This window comes from Dreissena polymorpha, chromosome 2 (assembly GCF_020536995.1).
Source record: "Dreissena polymorpha isolate Duluth1 chromosome 2, UMN_Dpol_1.0, whole genome shotgun sequence".
NCBI classification, from domain to species: Eukaryota; Metazoa; Mollusca; class Bivalvia; order Myida; family Dreissenidae; genus Dreissena; species Dreissena polymorpha.
In genome coordinates this window covers 46639878-46661787 of record NC_068356.1, presented here as the reverse complement: position 1 = coordinate 46661787, position 21910 = coordinate 46639878, and the positions used below count along the sequence as shown (strand labels likewise).

The following is a 21910-nucleotide window of genomic DNA, read 5'->3' as shown; positions in this document are numbered from 1 at the left end:
ACAGGTACACCGGCATCTCCAAAATCAATGTCACGTGATCCGCGTCCGCCGATAGATATTATCGCATATCGCTATAGCGGAGACGAGAGATTCCAATCTGTGTAATCTATAGGTCTTTGCAGTAATGTGTGAGTTAAATCAGTATGAAGATATATAGCCTATTCCTGTCAGTTGATTTATGTATTTAACAAATGCTTTTATTTGCGTATATATATTTTAAAATACTGCGACATTTATTGACCGGGTTTGTAATACGCGCATTATTTTTATATAAGCTTACCAATGGTTTAATGCATTGCTTGGTGTGCACCTGTTTGTATTGATCGCTGCTGATAATAGTCGCTGCTCTGTGCCCACAGCAGGATGTCAATAAACGGGAATAATACACTTGATTGTCGCCAATATTGAACCGAATTAAGTACCTTACTGTTGTAACTATGTACTGTAGAGCTATAGAAGATTGCAAAATGGGTTTTCCGAACTGGGATTTATGTGTAAGAAAACTTAACGATGACTTTGAGTTATATATATATATATATATTTATATTCCTAAAATATATGTAGTTCTTTGTCTTTTAAGACCATGTATGTTAAAAACAATTTTATCACACTCTGTATACTTTAATACAATAAATATTGGCTATTTATGATTTTTCGACAGTTTGCTTGTTGAGGGAGACTGTTACACGCTTTGCATTTTTTTCATCCTTGTTAAGTATGAATATTTAGATTTGTGCATCCTCGTTATGTATTCACAGTGTGATTGACTGTTATAATGTGTGATCGACTGAATCCGCGATTGTTTATGTAAGCGAATGACTGTAAGAATCAGTGAGGGACTGACTTAATCCGAGTGTTTTACTGACGGTGCAAGTTTACAATTTCGTGATTAAATAACAGTTAGAATAAGTGATTGATTAACTAAATGTGCGAATGAACACGTGGGCGATTGACTGACAGTGGGAGTTAACATGTGGGTGATTGACTTACGGGTAGACTGAGTGAGTTGATTGACTGACTGAATCACTATGCGAATAAACAGTGAGTGAGTGATTGGTGAACTGCACGCATGACCGCATGAGTGATTGACCTACTGTTTGAGTGAGCGCTTGTTTGAGTGACTTTGCGAATCAATATGTGAATGATTATCCGACTGTTATAATGTGTGATTAATTCACTGACTGCAAATGATCATATGAGTGATTGACAAACAGCGCGAGTTTACACGGGAGTAATCGAGTTACTGTTACGAGGAGTGATTGATTAACTAGCTGTGCGAAAAAATGAGCGATTGACTGACAGCGCGAGTTAACATGTGAGTGATTGACTAACTGTACTGTGTGAATGAACATAAGATTAGATGACTTCTGGTAAAATGTGTGATTGATTGACTAATGGTGCGAGTTTAAATGTGAATGATTATCGTGCGCTAACAATGATTGATAGATTGACTAACTGTGCGAATGAACATGAGAGTTAGTGACTTACTGTTAGAATGAGTAATTGACTGAATGTGCGAGTTTACATGAGAGTGATTGACTTATTGTAAGAATGATTGATTGATTGACTGACTGTGCGAATGAACATGAGAGTGATTGACTTACTGTTAGAATGAGTAATTGACTGACTGTGCGAGTTTCTATGAGAGCGATTGACTTACTGTTAGAATGAGTAATTGACTGAATGTGCGAGTTTACATGAGAGTGATTGACTTACTGTAAACATGAGTGATTGATTGACTTACTGTGCGAATGACCATGAGAGTGATTGACTCACTGTAAGAATAAGTAATTGACTGAATGTGCGAGTTCACACGAGAGTTATTGACTTTCTGTAAGAATGATTGATTTATTGACTGACTGTGCGAATTAAAATGTAAGTCAGTAGAAACTGTTATGTGTGACTGATTTACTGCCTGTATATGAACATGTGAGCGATCGACTGAGATTACGATTTTAATTGTTAGTCATTTACTTACCATAAGCATGAGTGATTGATTGACTGAATATGCGAAAGAGCATGTGAGTGAGGGACATAAGGTTATGTGCGATGGATTGACTTACTGTAAGAATGATTGATTGATTCCATTAAAAATGTCGGGACATTTGACCAAAAAGTGGGACACCTAAAACAATCAGTCATGTCACCTTTACTATAGTCTGTAATCAGCATATTACGTACAAAACCTCATTTTATCGCGCAAATATTGACGAAAAATGTGTTTAAGAATTTCATGAACACAGGCGTTCGCCTTTCCGGATGAATGCATAACGTGAAATGTGGGGCATGCCTCTATTTGACTTTAATTTGTGACAGAGGCATGTGTTATATTGTGTAATTGCTAAACGCAATGTGCGCGCATTGAGCACTGTTTTTATTCAACCAATCATCACCAATGATGCAATATGTACTAATTATTTTCTGAAAATCAGTCAAAAACGAAAGTAAATTTATGTGAAACATCAATGAGTATTGGTTAGCGCTCAATTTGTTTGATATACAAACTGGTGTTTTGACAGGTTTTTAAGCCCGTTGTGGCATTTTACACAGATTACCGCGTAATAGCATCTTTTGACTTTATTTGGGCCATGAAATACAAAAGCACAGTCTGATTTTAATTCACTATGATGCATCTATCGCTAGCAAATATCATAAAAACACCATGGTGGGAATGCCCGATAAAATCAATAATTTGCCGATAGATCCACGATAAGGTTTCAAAAACAACACTGGATCACTCGACAAGTAGATATGGTTTGTTGATAGGGGGCAATAAACAGAACAGCACAGAATAGTTTAGTTTTGACTTAAGCATGTGAAGCTCATCGTCGTTAACATACATATAAATAAATAACAGTATGCATTGAAGTACACAAAAAACACACATCATTTTAAAGAACAATATATCTAAATAAACACGAAATTAACATATTTCGTGAACGTATTTCGTTAGAATGGCACATGGATGGGTTTAATACACAGTGATCACACAGTGTTATTCGTATAGTATTACAAATATAGCAATAATTACATAATGCTGACCTTATTTTCTTTGTAAAACATGTATTACTATTTAACACTACATATATATGACATTTTCTCTTATTTTAAAGCATTTTAAACTTAACATGGCGAGCTTTCTTGATACAGTTTGTTTGAACTATTAAGAAATTTAATAAACTTGAACATATTTTTGCCGGATTTTATAATATTTCGGAATTAATGCGTTCCTAACATCATTATAATAAGGACATTTAAGAACAAAGTGAAATTCATCCTCGATGTCATTTAGGTTACATAATATACATGTGCGTTGATCTCTGTCAATGTTCTGGTGTCTGTCCGTTTCTACAGATAATTTGTGAGACGACAAACGTAATTTAGCAATAATGTTCTTTTTAATGTTTTTTTTATTTTCAACAATATCAAGATAAGATAATCTTTCAAATGTGTGTATCAGAGTTTATTTTCAGGTCCTACCGGCCTCTTCACGAAGTCTTTATGGTCCGACCTGCCCCTGTGACCTTTCAGGGAAAATATATAAATTTTGAGCCAAAGTAGGTCAAATTTACCCCGGCTTCCCGGGTATTCGCCAAAGATATAATGTAGATCCAAATATACCAGTGCACAGTGGCCAATGAGACCTTAATGTGAACTGGTAGTTGACAATTCAAAGACAAATTCTTGTCTGTACGCAGCTCCACCAAAGGAGTGCAAGCAGCTCTTCCTTTATGGCCCCTCTCGCTGTCACCGGCCGTCGTCTTCATCCCCGAGACAGTTTCCCCAGTGCGTTGAGCGTACTGAGTACCGCCGTCCCGGGGTCCCTATATAAGGCAACCGCTTCGATGTTCTAGTAGCTACTCTAAAGCGCAAAAGTAGCCCCAGGTCCGCCCGTTTTTCTTCCGCACTGGTGATCTTGCTGTCCCACTATCCCCGTCCCTCTACAGACGGGACCTCTGGCAGGTCCGGGAGCTCTCGACGATTAACAGCGGGTGACCAGTCCGCTTCATCTTGGAGAAGACAGCAATCCAAGCAGTGTGGAATACGTCCGGCTCGAGGGTCACGGACTCAGCTGGATTAGCAGAGCCACCCGCAGAAGTTCACCTCTATGAAGATACTTCTGCGGGCGACTCTCGCCTCGGTCGCGACGCGCACGCTCCAGCTGCTGACCGACTGGTATGAAGATGGAATGGATCTTTCAAATACTGCTTTTAGTTCCTTATATAGGATCATTGAGCTACACGACGTCACACTGACATCCCAGTTAGTGATATACTGGTCTCGTAATCTATTTTTGAATAACGGGATAGTGATCATTGTTTACAGATTCGGGGAATAGCCATATATCGGTGAATCGATTTGGTTGAGAATGTCCCGTATTTTCGATGACCAATTGTTTGCATTATTTTTACGTTCAATTTCTAATCTCTGTAAAACTACAACTTGTTTAAGAATATAATGTCCTGTTTCACAGTATGTAATTAAAAAAAAATATTTAACCATCCTGACATATCTATCGATATGCAATGGAAATCGACTAACTTCGCATATAGCGATAGTGAATTTGTTGACATTTTTACGTTCAATGGACTTTTACAAAATTTACGTTGAACGCGTTCAATATTTTCCGCTTTGATGGAGCCCCAAACTTCGCAGTTGTAGTTTAAAATTGATGATACATATGCGTCAAATAAATTAAACATGATATGTATGGGTACGTTAATATCTTTTGTTAGGTTGAACAAAGAATGGATTGCTTTTAAAGCTTTGCATTATAGTGTATTTGTTGCGGACACGAACGATCCACCACTTGACATCACAATTCCAAGGTAATTAAAATTGTTCACAATTTCTAGTTCTTGACCTTTTTAAGTCCATTTTAATGCTTTATTGATTGGACCCCCTTTTTGAAATACCGTGAACTTGGCCTTTGTTTTTTCGATGTTAACTGTTAAATTCCAGTGATCGCAGTAGGTTTCTAAATTGTATAATGACTTTTGAAGACCCTCTTGTGTTTTAGAAAATAAAACCGCGTCGTTAGCGAATAATAAGAGATAGATAGATATTTGATCTAATGTCATGCCGGCGTTTATTCCATTCTGCAGACTAAATAAAGAGTGGGAACAATATGGGCGAGGTCTCCCCCTGAAATAGACCAACGTTTACTATTGAATATGTCTGACAGTGAAGCCATGTGTTTAACCTGTAAGTTTACTTCAGTGTATAGGATTGAATAAGGGTCAGAGTTTTCCGTCGATGCCCAGATTTATCAGTTTACTCCATAATTGACCGGGATTGATGACGTCATATGCTTTCCGGTAGTCAATATAACAATAAAATAGTTTTCCTTGATTCTGCAACTGTCTTTCTATGAGGGCATTAATAATAAATATTGCAACTACTGTGCTTCAGTTTGGTTTAAAGTCGAATTGCGCATCCGTTAAAATGTCATTTGTTTCCGTCCATTGTTTAAGACGTTCGTTTCATATATACTTGTAAACAGTTTGGCAAAACAACTAATTAACGTACTTCCCCGATGGTTATTTGGGTCTGTAATGTCGCCACGTTTATGTATTGGTATTTTTTTTCTTTACAATTGTCTGAGCAAGTTGCGAAAAACTTTTGCGAAAAACTTTTAAATCTGCATTTGAGACGATGGTGTTACCTCTGCCACCACCAGATGTGGATGAGCGGGATATGCGCTTTGAACTTCGGAGGTATATTTCATTTTCAGACTTTCCCCAGTACGCGAATGTCTGTGGCACAAGCGGAGTTCTTTTACACGGGATTAGGAGTAACGGTAAGGTGCTTTTGTTGTCATAGAAATCACTCTGATTGGCGAACAGACGACGGCATCCTGTTCCCAACCGGTAACTTCATACACAAGGTTAGCTGTGCTTTTATGCTGGGAATGGACACAACCATTGGCTCTATGCACGCAAAGAGGAGTCAGTAGAAACCGAAATGGATTGTCATACTTTGGTGTTTTTTTGGGGATACATCATGTAAGTGGACAATTTGATTCGTTATTTGTTTACATGTACGCCGATTTAGCTCAAGCTCTTGTTAAATTCCTTGCGTATAAATTAGTTATTTCAGCCGTTTCGTAGTTATACTCGCAACAAGGGAAAGAAATGGCTATTGTTGACATTTCATTTGACCTCTGGATTAAAAGCGCGAGAACGCGATACGGAAAAGCGAAATCTCGATGCTTCGAGATAATGATGCTTAATCGTTGTCTCACAAATTTAATGGACAATGAGTAAATATAATAATCTATTGCTTTGAATTTCATTGGAAGTATAAAACCTATTTAATAATAATACATGTATAGGGTTTGTTGACAATTTTGCGACTACTAGTTTATCTAAGCTGTATGCACAATTTTATTAATGAAATTCGTGTAACACCAGCTCTGATTAAAAAAAAACCTAAAGCGCATGAGTTCCTGTCTTTTTATAGTAAGGCTGACTCCAGATTTCAAGCACCGCCGATTGCCCACGCGTATTATGTCGTTAAAATGTTAAATCACATTGCGACTTTATTCGGCGTAACTGTCTACGATAGAATTTGACTAAGATTTATAGCGATATCCAGCCTGCCAATTGCAAAGCGCCAAAAATCGTGTTTTAGGGAATACACATTAACAACGGTCTGATATATTATATTAATTGTTGGAATTTCATTTTTTTTCAATTACCAGTTAAATTTAAACTTAAAAAAATGTTTTCGCTATATGTTTTTCTATTACGCCATATCAACACCTGCATCCTGTGTAAAACCCTTGAACACATAGTATCATCTAGCATCACTAAGCACTTCACACAGAATCTAATCTTTTCTATGAACCGCAGCACGGGTTTCGAGAAAAGAGGTCATGCCAATCCCAACTCCTAATGCTCATTGATGATATTCTTCAGGCTGTTAACCTAAGAAGCCAAGTTGACCTCATATTGCTTGACTTTTCAAAGGCATCCGATATGGTTAATAATGAAAAAATACTTTATAAGTTGCACTATGATGGAATTAGAGGCAATACTCTTAAGTGGATAAAAAGTTTCCTGGACAATAGGTCACAATCTGTAGTTGTCAATTGCTACACCTCCAGTACTATCCTGTCTCCTCCGGTGTACCCCTGGGCTCGGTCCTCGAACCTCTCCTATTCCTCATCTATATAAATGACCTTCCTGAATATGTCCGCTCCTCTAAAGTAAGACTCTTTGCTGATGATACTGCCATCTATCTCTCCCTCACTGTTGCTTCTCACTCTACCCTACTCCAACAAGATCTAAAACAACTCGAACAATGGGAAACAAAGTGGGGCATGCAATTCAATCCATCAAAATGTCAAGTCATCAAAATCACAAAACGCAAGACAGTAATACCAACACAATATCTCTTACATAACACCATTCTAGAATCTGACCTTTCTGCTTAATACCTCGGGGTCCCTAAATCTCATGACCTTTCTTTCAAAAACCACATCGACAACATCACAAAAAAGCAAATCAAACACTATGTTTTCTCAGACGCAACCTAAAAGTACATTCACCAGAACTAAAATCCACCGCATACAATACACTGGTCAGACCCCAGCTGGAGTACAGCTCCTCCGTGTGGTCCCCGCATACCGCGACTCGCATTGAACAGCTTGAATCAGTGCAGCACAGGGCTTCCCGTTGGGCTAAACAGGACTTCCTGGCTGTCCAGTGTCACAGAATTGCTTATTTCCTTAAACTGGCGACGCCTTGACCTCCGCCGTATTGACCAGCGCCTGGTTATGTTCACAACATCTTGCATAACCAGGTAGCCATTCATATACCTGACTACCTCAAACCATTCATTAGACCATCAAGAACCTCCCATTCAAAAGCATTCCAGAACATTAGTTTTTCTTCTTTCCCAGAACAACCACTGGAATGCTCTACCTCCTGACATTGTCACCCTACCTGGACTATTAGCCGGGTTGAACATATCTCCCCATAAGCATACCTGATCTGTTTTTAACATGTTTGTAATAATAACACACTTTTTTCTTTCTTTTATATCTTTTTATTTCAGTCTTACTAACATTCTTGTCGGTTTACGCGCGACAGGTCTATGACCTTACTGTAAGATAGATATATAGATATTTCCCCGTTCGATGACGTCATGGCCAAAGTAAGCACTGGAATTTTCTTGTTTTTAACAAAAACATATTTATTTTTTTCGTTTTTGATAATCATCATTTTACGTTGTATTTCTATTTGATAAAAAATAAATAGTATGCCAATTTATTTTATTATATCAAGAAAAAAGTAAATGAACTGGTGGGAGGTGTCTATAGAGGCTATGTATGTCAGGCTGTGACTTCATTCTGTCGTCTGCCTTTTGCTTCTGGCGAAAATTGTTGTGTCATTCCTGAGTAATTTTTCCACGTTAAGTTTAGATTAAACCAATTTATTTAAGCGCGGTTGCATAGAACGTACTAACCAATTATTTAAAACGCTCTCGAGTCCGTTTCCTGGGCAAATAAACCAGTTTGGTGTCTTTGGGGAAGATCTAAAGAACGCTCCTACAGGTAAAAGAAATTAGATCAATTTTATTTGCCTTTTAAATATTTTTCTCATATCTTGCATATTTAGTTTGGTTTAAACCTATTTATTTAAGCTCGATTGCATAGAAAGTATTTACTACTTATTTGAAACGCGGTCCATACAATCACCGAAAAGCACACACTTTGAAACGCTCTCGAGTCCGTTTTTTGGGCCGATTAACCAGTACTTGGTGTGTTTGGGGAAGATCTAAAGAACGCTCCCACAGTGGGGATCGAAGCCGTGATTTCCCGGTCGCTTGGCGGACACAAATTATATCAATTTTATTTTGCTTTTTAAATATTTTTTCTCAATTCTTTAAGGTTTAGTTTATTTTATACCTATTTATTTAAGCTCAATTGCATAGAAAGTACTTACTACTTATTTTAAACGCTCTCGAGTCCGTTTCCTGGGCAAATAAACCCGTTTGGTGTCTTTGGGGAAGATCTAAAGAACGCTCCTACAGGTAAAAGAAATTAGATCAATTTTATTTGCCTTTTAAATATTTTTCTCATATCTTGCATATTTAGTTTGGTTTAAACCTATTTATTTAAGCTCGATTGCATAGAAAGTATTTACTACTTATTTGAAACGCGGTCCATACAATCACCGAAAAGCACACACTTTGAAACGCTCTCGAGTCCGTTTTTTGGGCCGATTAACCAGTACTTGGTGTGTTTGGGGAAGATCTAAAGAACGCTCCCACAGTGGGGATCGAAGCCGTGATGTCCCGGTCGCTTGGCGGACACAAATTATATCAATTTTATTTTGCTTTTTAAATATTTTTTCTCAATTCTTTAAGGTTTAGTTTATTTTATACCTATTTATTTAAGCTCAATTGCATAGAAAGTACTTACTACTTATTTTAAACGCTCTCGAGTCCGTTTCCTGGGCCGATAAACCAGTACTTGATGTCTTTGGGGAAGATCTAAAGAACGCTACCACACTGGGGATCGAAGCCGTGATTTCCCGGTCGCTAGGCGGACACAGATAAAAGAAATTAGATCACTTTTATTCGATAACAACAATCTTGCATTGCAATGGAAGCTTTAACTGTCTTTTTAAACTGATACAATCTGCGTTTCATTAAATAAACAAATCCGATCGTTGAAATTTTTCAATATTTTGACAATACACAAAAATACATTTCGTTTGACAGAAAATGTCACTTACTAAATTTGAGAGAAAAGACAATGTTCTCTATTTGGTACAAGATGTACCACCAGATGGCAACTGTTTCTTTCACTGTCTAAGTCATGCAGTGGCAAGAAATTTTGATAATTCTCAAATGTTTCGAAATCTGATCTGCCAAAGAATTGTCAATGCTCTGGACTATTGGCAGAATAAGGTACAAATGTATCATGGCCATACCATGTCATTAGATATATACAAAACTGCTATGCTGGATGGTAATTTGTGGGCACATGCGTCTGAAGTTTAGGCAGCCTTTTATTTACTAAAGTTTGACATCAAGGTATATCTTAAGGGCATAAATCAGAACGGCCAACAAACCTACACATTGGCTACATATCCAACAAATTCAAATAAAAAAAAAAGAAATCCCTTTGCTGCTGGAAAATGATCATTTCAAAGTATTGTACTGTCTCGTTTATCATCAAATTTCAACGCTATCCACTGAAAACTCAAACAAGACAAAAAATAACAGTAATTTGAGTAAAACTGAAAAAAATGTTTCCCATACCGCTACACACTCTACCAGGTCAGAGGCGTCTCATTTTTAGGACCATTCTTACTCAATGCCTGCCACAAACCCTCATGTTTATATAGAACATCCTTATGCATAATTAAATCATGCATCATCACCTCCATGTAGTGGAACATCCGATAGTATTGAAGAGAGTACAGCTTTTGGTGACCGTATATAAGTTACATATGTACAACATCCTTACGCAGAAATGAATCCAGCATCTTTCAGTGACCCGCCAATAAATAAAAGAAAAGATCTTGATGATTCATCAACTTCTATTACAACTGAAAATAAAAAAACTGAAAACCAGTCCAATTCGGTCGGTCTTATGATTCATTAAGTGATCCGCTCATAAATAAAAGAAAAGATCTTGATGATTCATCAACTTCTATTACCACTGGGAATAAAAAACAGAAAACCAGTCCAATTTGGTTTGATGATTTACTTTTCATTTGTAAAAAGTTAGGGATTTGGTGTGATGTAGATTCACTATCGGATATACATCCAAATGAAAAGAGAAGAATAGTTTACAAGATGAAGAAGAAAATAGACGTTTATACTGACATCAATGAAATTACAAATCCTCCGCCTTTTTCTAATGACAAGCAGTTCAACAAAGCTATGGATTCCATTCGCTCTTTTGAGCTTCGACAAATGTCGTGTAAAATACATGATTGTAAAATTTGTAAAGAGCGTCGAATTGAAATGCAAATGTCAAAACACGGTGATACATTCAAACGATGCCACTCTGACAAATATGAAGTAAAAATGTTTTCATCTGAAGATGTAATGGATCCTCAACCCCAGCCTCTTGAACTTCAAAACTTGACAGATATTGAACAGCAACTTATATGTAGAATTTCACCATGCATTCATGTTCACATGCTCAAGCATGGTGGTATTGCTTCTAGTGGCCACTGTGTAACATTTCCACAAGAGATCAATGAACCAGCCCAAATATGTCCAAGCCTGCCCAATGAAATCAGTACGCTTAAAGTTAGAAAGTTAAGTTTAAAACATTCCAGCAAAGAATTTAGGGTACGAAGGAAAAAATACAATCTGACCTTGAATGGCTAAAATTAAATAACCCCGCATATGCAGATATAAAAGTATGTCCAAAAAGGTTAAATTTATTACCTGAAGATGGTAAGCTTACAGATATACCAACTGGTGAGTACACCTCAGAGGTATCACATTTAAATGACCTTGGACCTGCCCCTGATCAAACACAGCCAGTAGAGACTGATGGCGAAACTGTGTCTGCCGTCCTTTTACCGGATGTACCGATTGATTTAAAACAAGAAGTTACTAATATTGTCAAAGATGTTGTGGGTGAAGGCCATTGGTGTGTTACAGTTAATAAAAGGGAAACTGTAACAATACCATGGCCCACACGCCAGAACACTCCTTTGTCAGAGTTCACAACAAAACATTTGTTTACACAAGCTTTTCCCTGTCTCTTTCCGTATGCAACTTGTGATTTCCACATTAACCGTCCCGTTACTTGTACCTAATAAGCAAACTGAATAGATATCGTTGCAGGAAATTAAAATGATCCGTAAAACTAAATTTAGATTCACATCGTACAGGTAGCACACCACGGTAGAAACACACTCTCTCGGAGCCGCGGACGCCTTCTTGATCTCCACCAAGCTCAATTCAGAAAACAACGAATCTGCAATCATAAAAACACATGCACTGCACATAAGTAGTCTGAAACTTACAGTGAAGATAAACAAAATAGCATTGGAGCCTGTACAGGTGATACTATTGACAAAAATGAAAGAATGGCAAGGCCGCAAACAGGGGCTTCAAAATCAACTTTTTACCATGTACGAAAGTGGCTGGGGACGAATGAAACGTTATGATAGCCTGCTTTTGGAATGATATTTTTTACACGCAAAACATAGCACAACCCATCGAACCATGAATAAATACCTCGTTACCAAGTGGTTTTCGCGCAATAATAATTCAATAAGGTGATTTTATTTAAACTACACGGTCGGCAAATTAGCACCATTTTACAAACAGAAGCTTTTGTGGGGTTTTCAAACATTACCTCTTGTGACCTTTTCAATTGACAATATACTGTTCTAAATCAAAATAAAATTTCAATTAAATTTAATTCTTTGTGACATTTTGCTAAGCAAGTTAATCATGCTATTATACAGCATTGCAGTTAACCAATATATTTTTCAAAAGGTCAAAATAGCTTAATTAGTAGAACAACCCAGGCCGGCATCATCGCTAATTGAGATGGCTCATCGGGTGGTTTCGGGTTCGAATACAGATCTGACCATCGTAGGTAAACTTGTGGTTGCAAGGCTGGCAACTGATAGTGTGACAATCTGTTCTGGGCGCCAGGGCGGGGTTTTGGGCTAACAGTTCAGTTCATCAGGTCACATGAAACCCTTTAATATGGACCGTTTGTTGTTTAATTACTGATTAACATAATTAAAAGTTCATTTCCTTATTTTTTATATCAGTTTTTACGAACTTCACGTTCTTCTGCTAGGAAGTGACTTAAATAATTTAAATAAAATATTATCTTTATTAATTGTTTTTGTTAGTTTCTTCTATTAAACATTAATCTAGCGCGCTTTGAGGCTTTGCCTTATTTCATATTATTGGTGATTTCTTTATAAATATATTAACGTTATTATACGACATCAAATCAATTCATAAGCGAATGTGGGTTTAAATGAGTGTATAATTCTTTCATGTACATTATAAATATATACTTAATAATATCCCATAGAGATGGGACTGCAGAAATATGTCTATAGACTCATTGATTGTTCCACTGCACGGAAATCTTTAGTAAAAGGCGAAATTTTTTTTTTTTCTTTTTCATAAAACTTTATTCATGACGTACCCTGGGGTGTAGATTGCCCCAGGTACCCGCTAAAAGAACTAAATGTGAAATAACAAATGAATGGTGACTTATTATAATATTTAACAAGATTAACAAAGTTATAAAAAACAAAATTATGTTTTTCACAATTTACAAACAGTCTTTTGCACGTCTGCACGTTTAATTAATATTCCAGTCTTTGTTCACGTCTGCACGATTATATGATTTTATTGTAAAATTTATATGATGTTATTGTAAAACAGAACACAATGATAGCTTTTAACAAATAAAAGTCACCATCTTAAATTTAAGCGGGTCTTTATTAGTATTATGTATTGAGTTTATATCCTTGATTATAAATCGAGTAATGTATCCACACTTCCTTAATAATTGTAAAGAATAACGAAAAGAAACATATAAGGTTGTACATTTAAATGAAAAAACTATAATGAAATAAAATGTGGTTCCCAGCGAACCACCTCAGGTCATGCACGGGCACTTCCTGTGATGGTCTGCCAGGATCATGATATATAGTCTACAGCTGCCCTGGATGATGGAGTTGAGGCACGTGACAGCCTTCGGTACAACTACTCACCCGCCTCAACCCCACCATCCAGATAAGCCTGAACAAGTGTGAAAAAGCATGTATAATATGAAATATATTTTTTGAAATGAAACTCAATACGCAAGAAAGGTTAGTACAGTGTTCCTATGGCCTACATGAATGTAAATGAGGCAATGGTATAGCGTATATACATAGTGATGAAACATGAGTGATAATGAAATTCAATGAATGAAATGAGATGAGCCCATGACCGGGTTACACAGTATATGATATATGATTGAAATGATTCATAGGAACATTGATGATAACAGTGATGATACATATATAAATACATCAATACAAAAACTCATCACACAAATGACACAAAACACTGTATCACTTTGTTGTTCTCTCTCTCTGATCTAGCATGACAACCCGAGTAACAGCAACTAACGGCCCCGCAGCTGCCATCCTGAAATCAGAGAGAAAACACAAAACAGCAGAGAGAAACTTAATATACATATTTCAATCATAACACTAAATGTTAGCATAAATTGCAGGATTCAAGTCTAATCTAAACTCAACTTTTTTATTTGCATTAACGTCACAATAATTACCCCATATTAATTCAAATTTCTCAGATGAAAATCTTTCAAAATCTAATAAAATGCGATATTTTAATCTATAAATAAGTTTGCAAATAAGATCAAATGGACTAAACAGTTTTTTGTCAAATTTTACATCATTTCTGGTTCTCCAAATTATTTGTCTTGACTCCGACAGCAGAATAAGAAAAACATATTTAATCTCCTTATCATATGAATTATCAACATTAAGATAATGAAATTGTTTGAGAGACAGTTTATGATTGTCTGCAGTTAATACATGCATTAAGAATAATACGACTTTATTTATAGATGTAGAAATATAACACTCAACAAATAAATGATCTATACTTTCTGGTTTCGAACAAAATGTGCATTTACTAGATCTTATCATATTTCTCGAAAAAAGATATTGGTTGGTTAAAAGAGCATTATGAACAATGGAAAAACATGTGTTCCTACACTCAGGATCTACTGCACTTGAAAAGACATTTTTAAAGCTATTATTAAAATCTACAGATTTACAATCCCTTACACATTTTGGTTCAATATTCATATTTTCAATAAAGTAATTATAAATCTCTTTAACAGTCCAGAGAGAATTCACATTTGATTTACAGTTTTCCACAAAATCTGTAAATACACTTAAACATTTAACATAAAAAGGGGGAATAATTTCACTATGAGGAATATTATTAGATGCAATTGAAGGATTATATTTCTTCAATTGCAAACCTGTCCAATAAACAGCAAATTCTACCCAAGGAGTATTGTAGTTATTAATTATTTTAAAAATATGACATAGATAGAATGAATGGATTTTTAATTCTAAATTTGGAACATTAAGTCCACCTTTTAACATGTGTGTATACAATGTTTTGCGGGATATAGGCTCTAATTTTCTGCCCCATATAAAGTTGAAGCAACGTTTTTGAAACATGTTTATATAATGACTAGGTACAATTTGAGCTTGTATAAAATATATAAGTTTTGAAAATACAAATGTGTTCAAAATCGAACTTTTACCCTTATACGATTTACCACGAGATTTCCATAAATTAAGAATTCTTTCAAAATTAGATAATAAATCATGAAATAAATCATCATCTGTTAAATCATAACCAAACCTGTAACCTAATAACTTGCAATTTTTTCCCCAAGAAATGCCGAAAGGATGATCAGACCTTGACTTCCATTTCCCCAAAAACATTCCACAGCTTTTCTTATAATTTACCCTTGACCCCGAAACCTTTTCAAAGTCTGACACATGTTTAAAAAATAAGGAAATTGACTTTTCATCTGATAGACAGGTGGTATTGTCATCAGCATAAAGGGACATTTTCACATGAAACTTTCCACCAGGAGTTTTGATACCATTTATATGTGGGTCATCTTGAATAACCTTAGCAAAGGGCTCTAAACATAAAACATAAAGTAGAGGTGATAAAGAACAGCCCTGACGGACTGATCTTGTCAATGCAAATGGCTCAGAAATATGTCCATTTACAATGACAGATGACCTTATGTCTTGATACAAGACCTTAATCCAATGTATAAAAGAGTCATTAAAGCCAAATGATTGAAGAGTGCTAAACAGAAAAGGCCATGACACACGGTCGAAGGCCTTCTCCTGGTCCAAGCAGATAAAACAAGCTGTTAAGTTTTTCTGCTCGACATAACTTATTATATTACGAAGTAAATGAATATTATCAAAAATAGTCCTCCCAGGTATTGAACATGTTTGAGTTATTCCAATAATAGAGGGCAAAACCTTTCCTAATCGTGAGGCCAAAACCTTTGACAAAATCTTCCTATCAATATTCAAAAGTGAAATTGGTCTATAATTTTTAACAGATGTTTTATTACTGTTATCTTTGCAAAGTAATGTTATATAAGATAATTTTTGTGATTCTGACATATGGCCAGATTCAAAACAAGTATTAAATAAATACAATAAAATATCACCAAACAGATGAAAGAATTTAACATATATCAAAGAAGTAAGTCCATCACTTCCTGGAGACTTAGTATGATCCATTTCCTTTAATGTAGAGAAAATCTCATCCAGAGTAAGAGGTTGGCTTAACAAAGCATTATCATCATTGGAAATTTTAGGTAGGTTATTCAAAAACTTAGAGTTTAAAGAAGTGTCAACAGGTTCATCAGTATACAAATTTTCATAAAATGAATGAAAAGTTTTTAAAATATCATGTGATGATTTCTTGTCCATACCATCATCTATTATATGAGTTATAGTTTTATTAATACCATTTTGAAATTTCTTTATCATGAAAATAATTTGAAGCATTTTCATTGCTATTCAGCATATTAATTTTGCTTCTTATGTAGGAACCATCATATATTTTATTTTGTAAATTTTCAAGTTGATTTTTGATATTAATTTTTTCTCTCTGATTATACTCCTTTAATTGACGTTTCGGCATAATGCCTTTATCAAAACATTGGAAATTATATGTTAACTACATTTTTACGTCTTTTGACTGCACAATTTAAATAACAAAGAAAAATGTTTTTAAACGTCAAATGACGTTGTACATTCAATTTATTAAATATATAAAGCACACATTTAACATAGGATTAAGATACAATATGTAAGTGTTTAACGTCATTTCATTTTTGGCGAATTTTTACATTTTTTTGGCGCCATTTTATATAACGCCATTTATGACGTCATCATGTACAACGTCATTTGACGTTTAAAAACATTTTTCTTTGTTATTTAAATTGTGCAGTCAAAAGACGTAAAAATGTAGTTAACATATAATTTCCAATGTTTTGATAAAGGCATTATGCCGAAACGTCAATTAAAGGAGTATAATCAGAGAGTTATAATTTTTTAATATCCCTTCGGATAATTCAACTGAGCTTATTAATTTTTTCTTCAATATCTTGTGAATTATGGTAAGTTTTAATTAATAGTTTTATTTCTTTGTATGCATTAGATTTCTTTGATTTAGAGTAATCAATACAAAATTCTTTTATTTTATTTTTAATTCCATCCCACCAATCTAAAGTAATATCTTCCGTTCTACTTATTATTTTAAAATAAAACTCAAAGGCTGAAATAAATTCATCATCATTTAAAATTGAATTATTTAATTTCCAATAGGAATTTCCAATAGAAATGGTTTCATTAGAGTTGTTTAAATTAATAATTACATTTACAAAATCATGGTCTGAATAAATGCAAGGTTTAATGGAAAGCTCAATACAATTACCAATTAATAAATTCGACACATAAATCCTATCTAGTCTACAACTTATTAATTCTTTTTTAATAGATATTCTACTCCATGTTGTAGTGGTTTGTTTAGGATACAAATGTCTAAAGACATCTTTTAATTTATATTTATCAATTATATGTTTGAAAACAGCACAGCCAATAGGAAGTCTATCAGTATCTCCCCCTGATTTATCTAACTTAGGATTCAGAACAAAATTGAAATCTCCAATAACAACTAGATGATAAGAACTAACCAAATATTTCTTAATGGAGGAAAAATAATTATTTCTATCTCCAGGGGCATTTGGAGCATAAATATTACATACCCTGAAATTTGTGTTTACAAACTCAACATCTGCATATATAAAACGACCATCATAATCCGTTTGAAAACTATGGCAAATAATATTTTTATCAGTAATAATAGTACATACACCACATGACTTATTTCCATTTGAAAAACTCCAAATATATTTATAATCTTTGGAGATAAAATTTTCTACATCTTTGGCTTTGGAGTAAATGTCTATATGTGTTTCCTGTATACATAAAATGGCAGGCTTATTTTGCAAAATGTAATCTTTAATATACTGCTGTTTTTTTCTGGATCTAAATCCATTTATGTTAATGCTATGTATTATTAAAGACATTCTTGTAAGTTTTGAAATAATCTTAAAATAATTACTTGCACAATGAACGACACCAACGTTTTAAAAACGTTAGTTATTTTTAGAACACCATCCATTACACCGAAACATACAGGACAGACATTACATGAGCTAGAAATAATCGAGGAAAGTGCATGTACAATTAAAGATGGCTGCGCCCACAAAATAAACGTTATCGGGCATTTAATTCTATTGGAGCAGTGAAAATAAAGCAGACGAAATATATATACAGAGACTAGGCTAACGATTTTGTAAACTCGCTGTTGTAATGAGTGTACTATGTACCTAAGTAATGTTGGAAATAGATAAATGCGCTCACATTTACCACGAGGATATTGGAAAAGGATTAAAGGTGTACTGTTGATGAATAGAGTGTTTAGAAAAGGTGTTTTATCAAAGATATAAATTGAGTACATATAACAATGAATAGCGTATACACACACTAGCATATGAACGTAATTTATACGCTCACACATAATAAGAAATGCATTTGTTATATGAGATTTTAAAGTTATAGTTTTTGTTATTGTACATATATACATACTAGTATTTACATAGATTTTATTTATGCATATGCTATATACTAAATAAATAATGTGAAAACATGACATTTTAAATATGCCAATATATCGGTCACACAGATTTTCTATGTGATCGGTATATATGCCAACATTATATTGTAATACATAAAATATAATGATAAATATATATACAAGTGAACTATTTACACAAGGTATTGATATACATTGATTTTTAACAGTAAAGGGTAATTTAAAAAAAGGATTTTTAAAGATGTTAGTTGATTTTTGATAAAGGTAATCTATTAATTGAAATGGAATTGTGTTTATGTTTGTTCTTACACATTTAATCAACAGGGGTCATGTTCAGATCTTGCGAATCTAAATCAATTACTAATGTATGTTCTTCGAGATCATCAACTTCTAACACCGTAAATCTGTTTTGGGGTAAGGGAGACAATTCTTCACTACTGTTAGTATTTTCTTTATCACATACTCTTTTTGATCCTGTGATCAAACCCTTTCGACCCCTCTTTTCTCCCCTCACCTCTAAATCCTGTGCGTCCATGTTTTCCTCCTCTTTCTCTGTTTGTGTCACCTCTTCTGCTGTTATCTGTTTCTTTTGACCGCTTGATTTCTTTTTCTTGCTAACAACGACCTGGAAATCGTCCTTCTGTGTTGATGATTGTTCAACCGTCACTTCCGGCCTTTCTGCAACTGTCTCCTTGACATTTGATGATGGTGCCTTTTGTGCCACATCAGGTGCCTTTTGTGCCACATCCTTTACAACTTTTGTCCCTGAAACACTCTCCTGGTTGTGCTTAAATATTGCATTAATATTTTGTGGGCATGTATTGCGTACATGTCCCACCTCTTGACAATAGAGACACAAAGGTTGCCTTCCTCGCATGGTAATAAGGGCTCTTGAGCCACATTCGAATGCTAGTATGTGTGGTATAGCCTCTGTCATATTTGACTCACACTCAAGTGTGACTATCCTCACTCCAGATCTTGTGACAAAGTCACCAACCTTCAAAGTGTCATGTTCTACAGAAACCACTTGCCCAAACCCTTTAAACATATCTGCAATTGCCAAATCGCTAATAAATGCTGGTAGCCAGTGCACTCTGCACGTGACCAGTTGTTTTCCATATTTGAAAAAACGGTACTGAACCCCGCTATGAGTAACAGATGATTGCATTGATACTCTAGATAAAAAAGAGCGGCACTTATCTGAGTTTGCGAAGGTGACGTCATACTCTGCCGATCCCGGAGGTCCCGAGGCTAACCACTCCACGTCAGTAACTTCCACTCCATTTTTCGTCAGAATATTTACTACGCCCATCATACTGCATCCTCTTTTTCCTTTAACTTTTACTGTTCGTTCCCTAGCACTGTCTACTAAAGCACTTCCGGTCAATGCCGGCAAATGCATTACTGTCATCATTTTTAATTACTTTAATCGATCACTAAGGCGAAAGATTTATGCGTGACTGTAGTGAAACCAGAGTTAACATGAGCATAAGAGTTAAAGATTTTATATAACCTTCTTATTTCAGTACACAGTTTACATTACGGCTACTTAAAGCAGAAGTATGTTTCCATCATTTTATTCTTCAGGAAAATATACTGCACATCAAATAGGTATAACATTAATTAACTAACATTTCAAAAATACATTATTTACTTTTTTTTAATTATAGGTAATATGTGCACTTGAAAATTAGATAAAAAGACAAAATTAATCAATTTATTAGTATCTATTTTTAGAAGAGATGGGCAGCAACTCTGGCTTCTTCCTGACAAGGGAAATCACTGTAACACTTGACAGATACGAGCATGAGGTTTAATTTTAAAGCAAGATAAAGATTGTTAAATATTCTTTTCTTCCTTGTTTGGCTTTAAAGTGTTTTAATGTTCAGTAGCTTCTAACTCATTTACCGCATAGCAGTAAATAAACATTAAATGTTCTAGATGAAAGCCAAGAGATGCAGGTGTGAGTGTTCCTGTTCCACTGCGCTTCTTTGAGAAAATGGGACTTCATGCGTTCGTGCAATGTGTTGTACCAGATAAGCCTGTGCAGTTTTACAGACAATTAAGCCTGCTTTTATGGTATTTCTTTAAGTCATTTGATAATAAGTTATAATTGCATGTGCTATTTGTGATATTTACACTGAAGGTAGTATAGTTATGTTTTATGTATTGGTTATAAAAACAAATATGGTACTTCTTTATCCATTTTTCATTTTTACAATTGCTTACAATTAATATGATACATTCACTTGTGTTTGTGTGATACAAAACTTTTTTTAAAGACAAATTGGGCAACCCTGTAATTTTTCATTACAAAAGTTGTTCATTATTAAACTGGTTTCTTAAAAATAAAAACATACAATTAAATTTAGCTCTAATAATAATCAGGACTAAACAATTATCTGCTTCATATTTCCACACAGTTATATAGAAATTCTCTATGGACAACGTCATATTTACTACATTAAAAAAATGCAAAATATGCACAATCCATAAAAGATATATTATTTACGCTAAAACAAAAATTACATATCCTCAAATTATATGCAACGTGAAAATGCTTACCAACTTCACTACTTAACTTCTGATAAAACAACATGTCTAGGGAAAGACCTCACATGAAATAGCAGGTTTCTATAACCTGCTCCTGTGTGCTTCTGATGCTGCCGCTCCTCTTGAATGCTTAAAACTAAATCTAGGCAACACTTTTCAAATGTAAAATAGTTTCACAAATATTCAAAAGCAACTTAAAAGACTATTCTGAAAAGCCTTTATAACTATGGTTTGGAGTAAGAAATGCCATTTATTTATGCAATTAGTGACAACTGTTGCCAGACTGAATTGGATTGGTTTCCATTCAGCCCCTTTTTAGCACCACCCTTTGCATTTTCTGTTATGGGGTCTGTAAGTCTGGTTAATAATCTCGTTGGTAAATTGTTATATAATCAACTTCAATGTCTTGATTTCTTAAACCATATAATGTCTATAGAAAATTACCAATATATTATACAATGTGAATACATGGATGGTAAATATTTCATGCACAAAACTATATGAAGAATATATACATGCATACTTTAAACACATTGTAGTATAATCTGATAATGATAAAAGGAGGTTAATTTTTTGAGTATAATATATCTAAAAATCGAATGTCCGTCAA

At 34.7% G+C, this 21910-nt stretch overlaps 1 protein-coding gene and 1 non-coding gene across 2 annotated transcripts; both read right to left on the bottom strand.

Moving 5' to 3' along the window:
• Window positions 1–13030: 13030 nt before the first annotated feature.
• LOC127870529 (U5 spliceosomal RNA) lies at window positions 13031–13149 on the bottom strand. Its single transcript, XR_008044876.1, has one exon. It is a non-coding gene; the product is annotated as a U5 spliceosomal RNA (small nuclear RNA).
• LOC127866922 (uncharacterized) lies at window positions 13125–20898 on the bottom strand. Its single transcript, XM_052407788.1, has 2 exons — window positions 19262–20898; window positions 13125–14151 (listed from the first exon to the last, which is right to left on the bottom strand). Exons 1-2 carry the CDS (start codon window positions 20159–20161, stop codon window positions 14050–14052), a joined length of 1002 nt encoding a protein of 333 aa, XP_052263748.1. The 5' UTR covers window positions 20162–20898; the 3' UTR covers window positions 13125–14049.
• Between the last annotated feature and the right edge of the window lie 1012 nt (window positions 20899–21910).

What these genes read in the sequence shown, in the direction of transcription:
- LOC127866922 (XM_052407788.1), bottom strand. Translation starts at nt 20,161, where the DNA reads ATGATGACAGTAATGCATTTGCCGGCATTGACCGGAAGTGCTTTAGTA. An exon ending in TGGACGCACAGGATTTAGAG is followed by an intron (nt 14,152 to 19,261) that starts GTGAGGGGAGAA and finishes CTCTGATTTCAG; the next exon opens with GATGGCAGCTGCGGGGCCGT.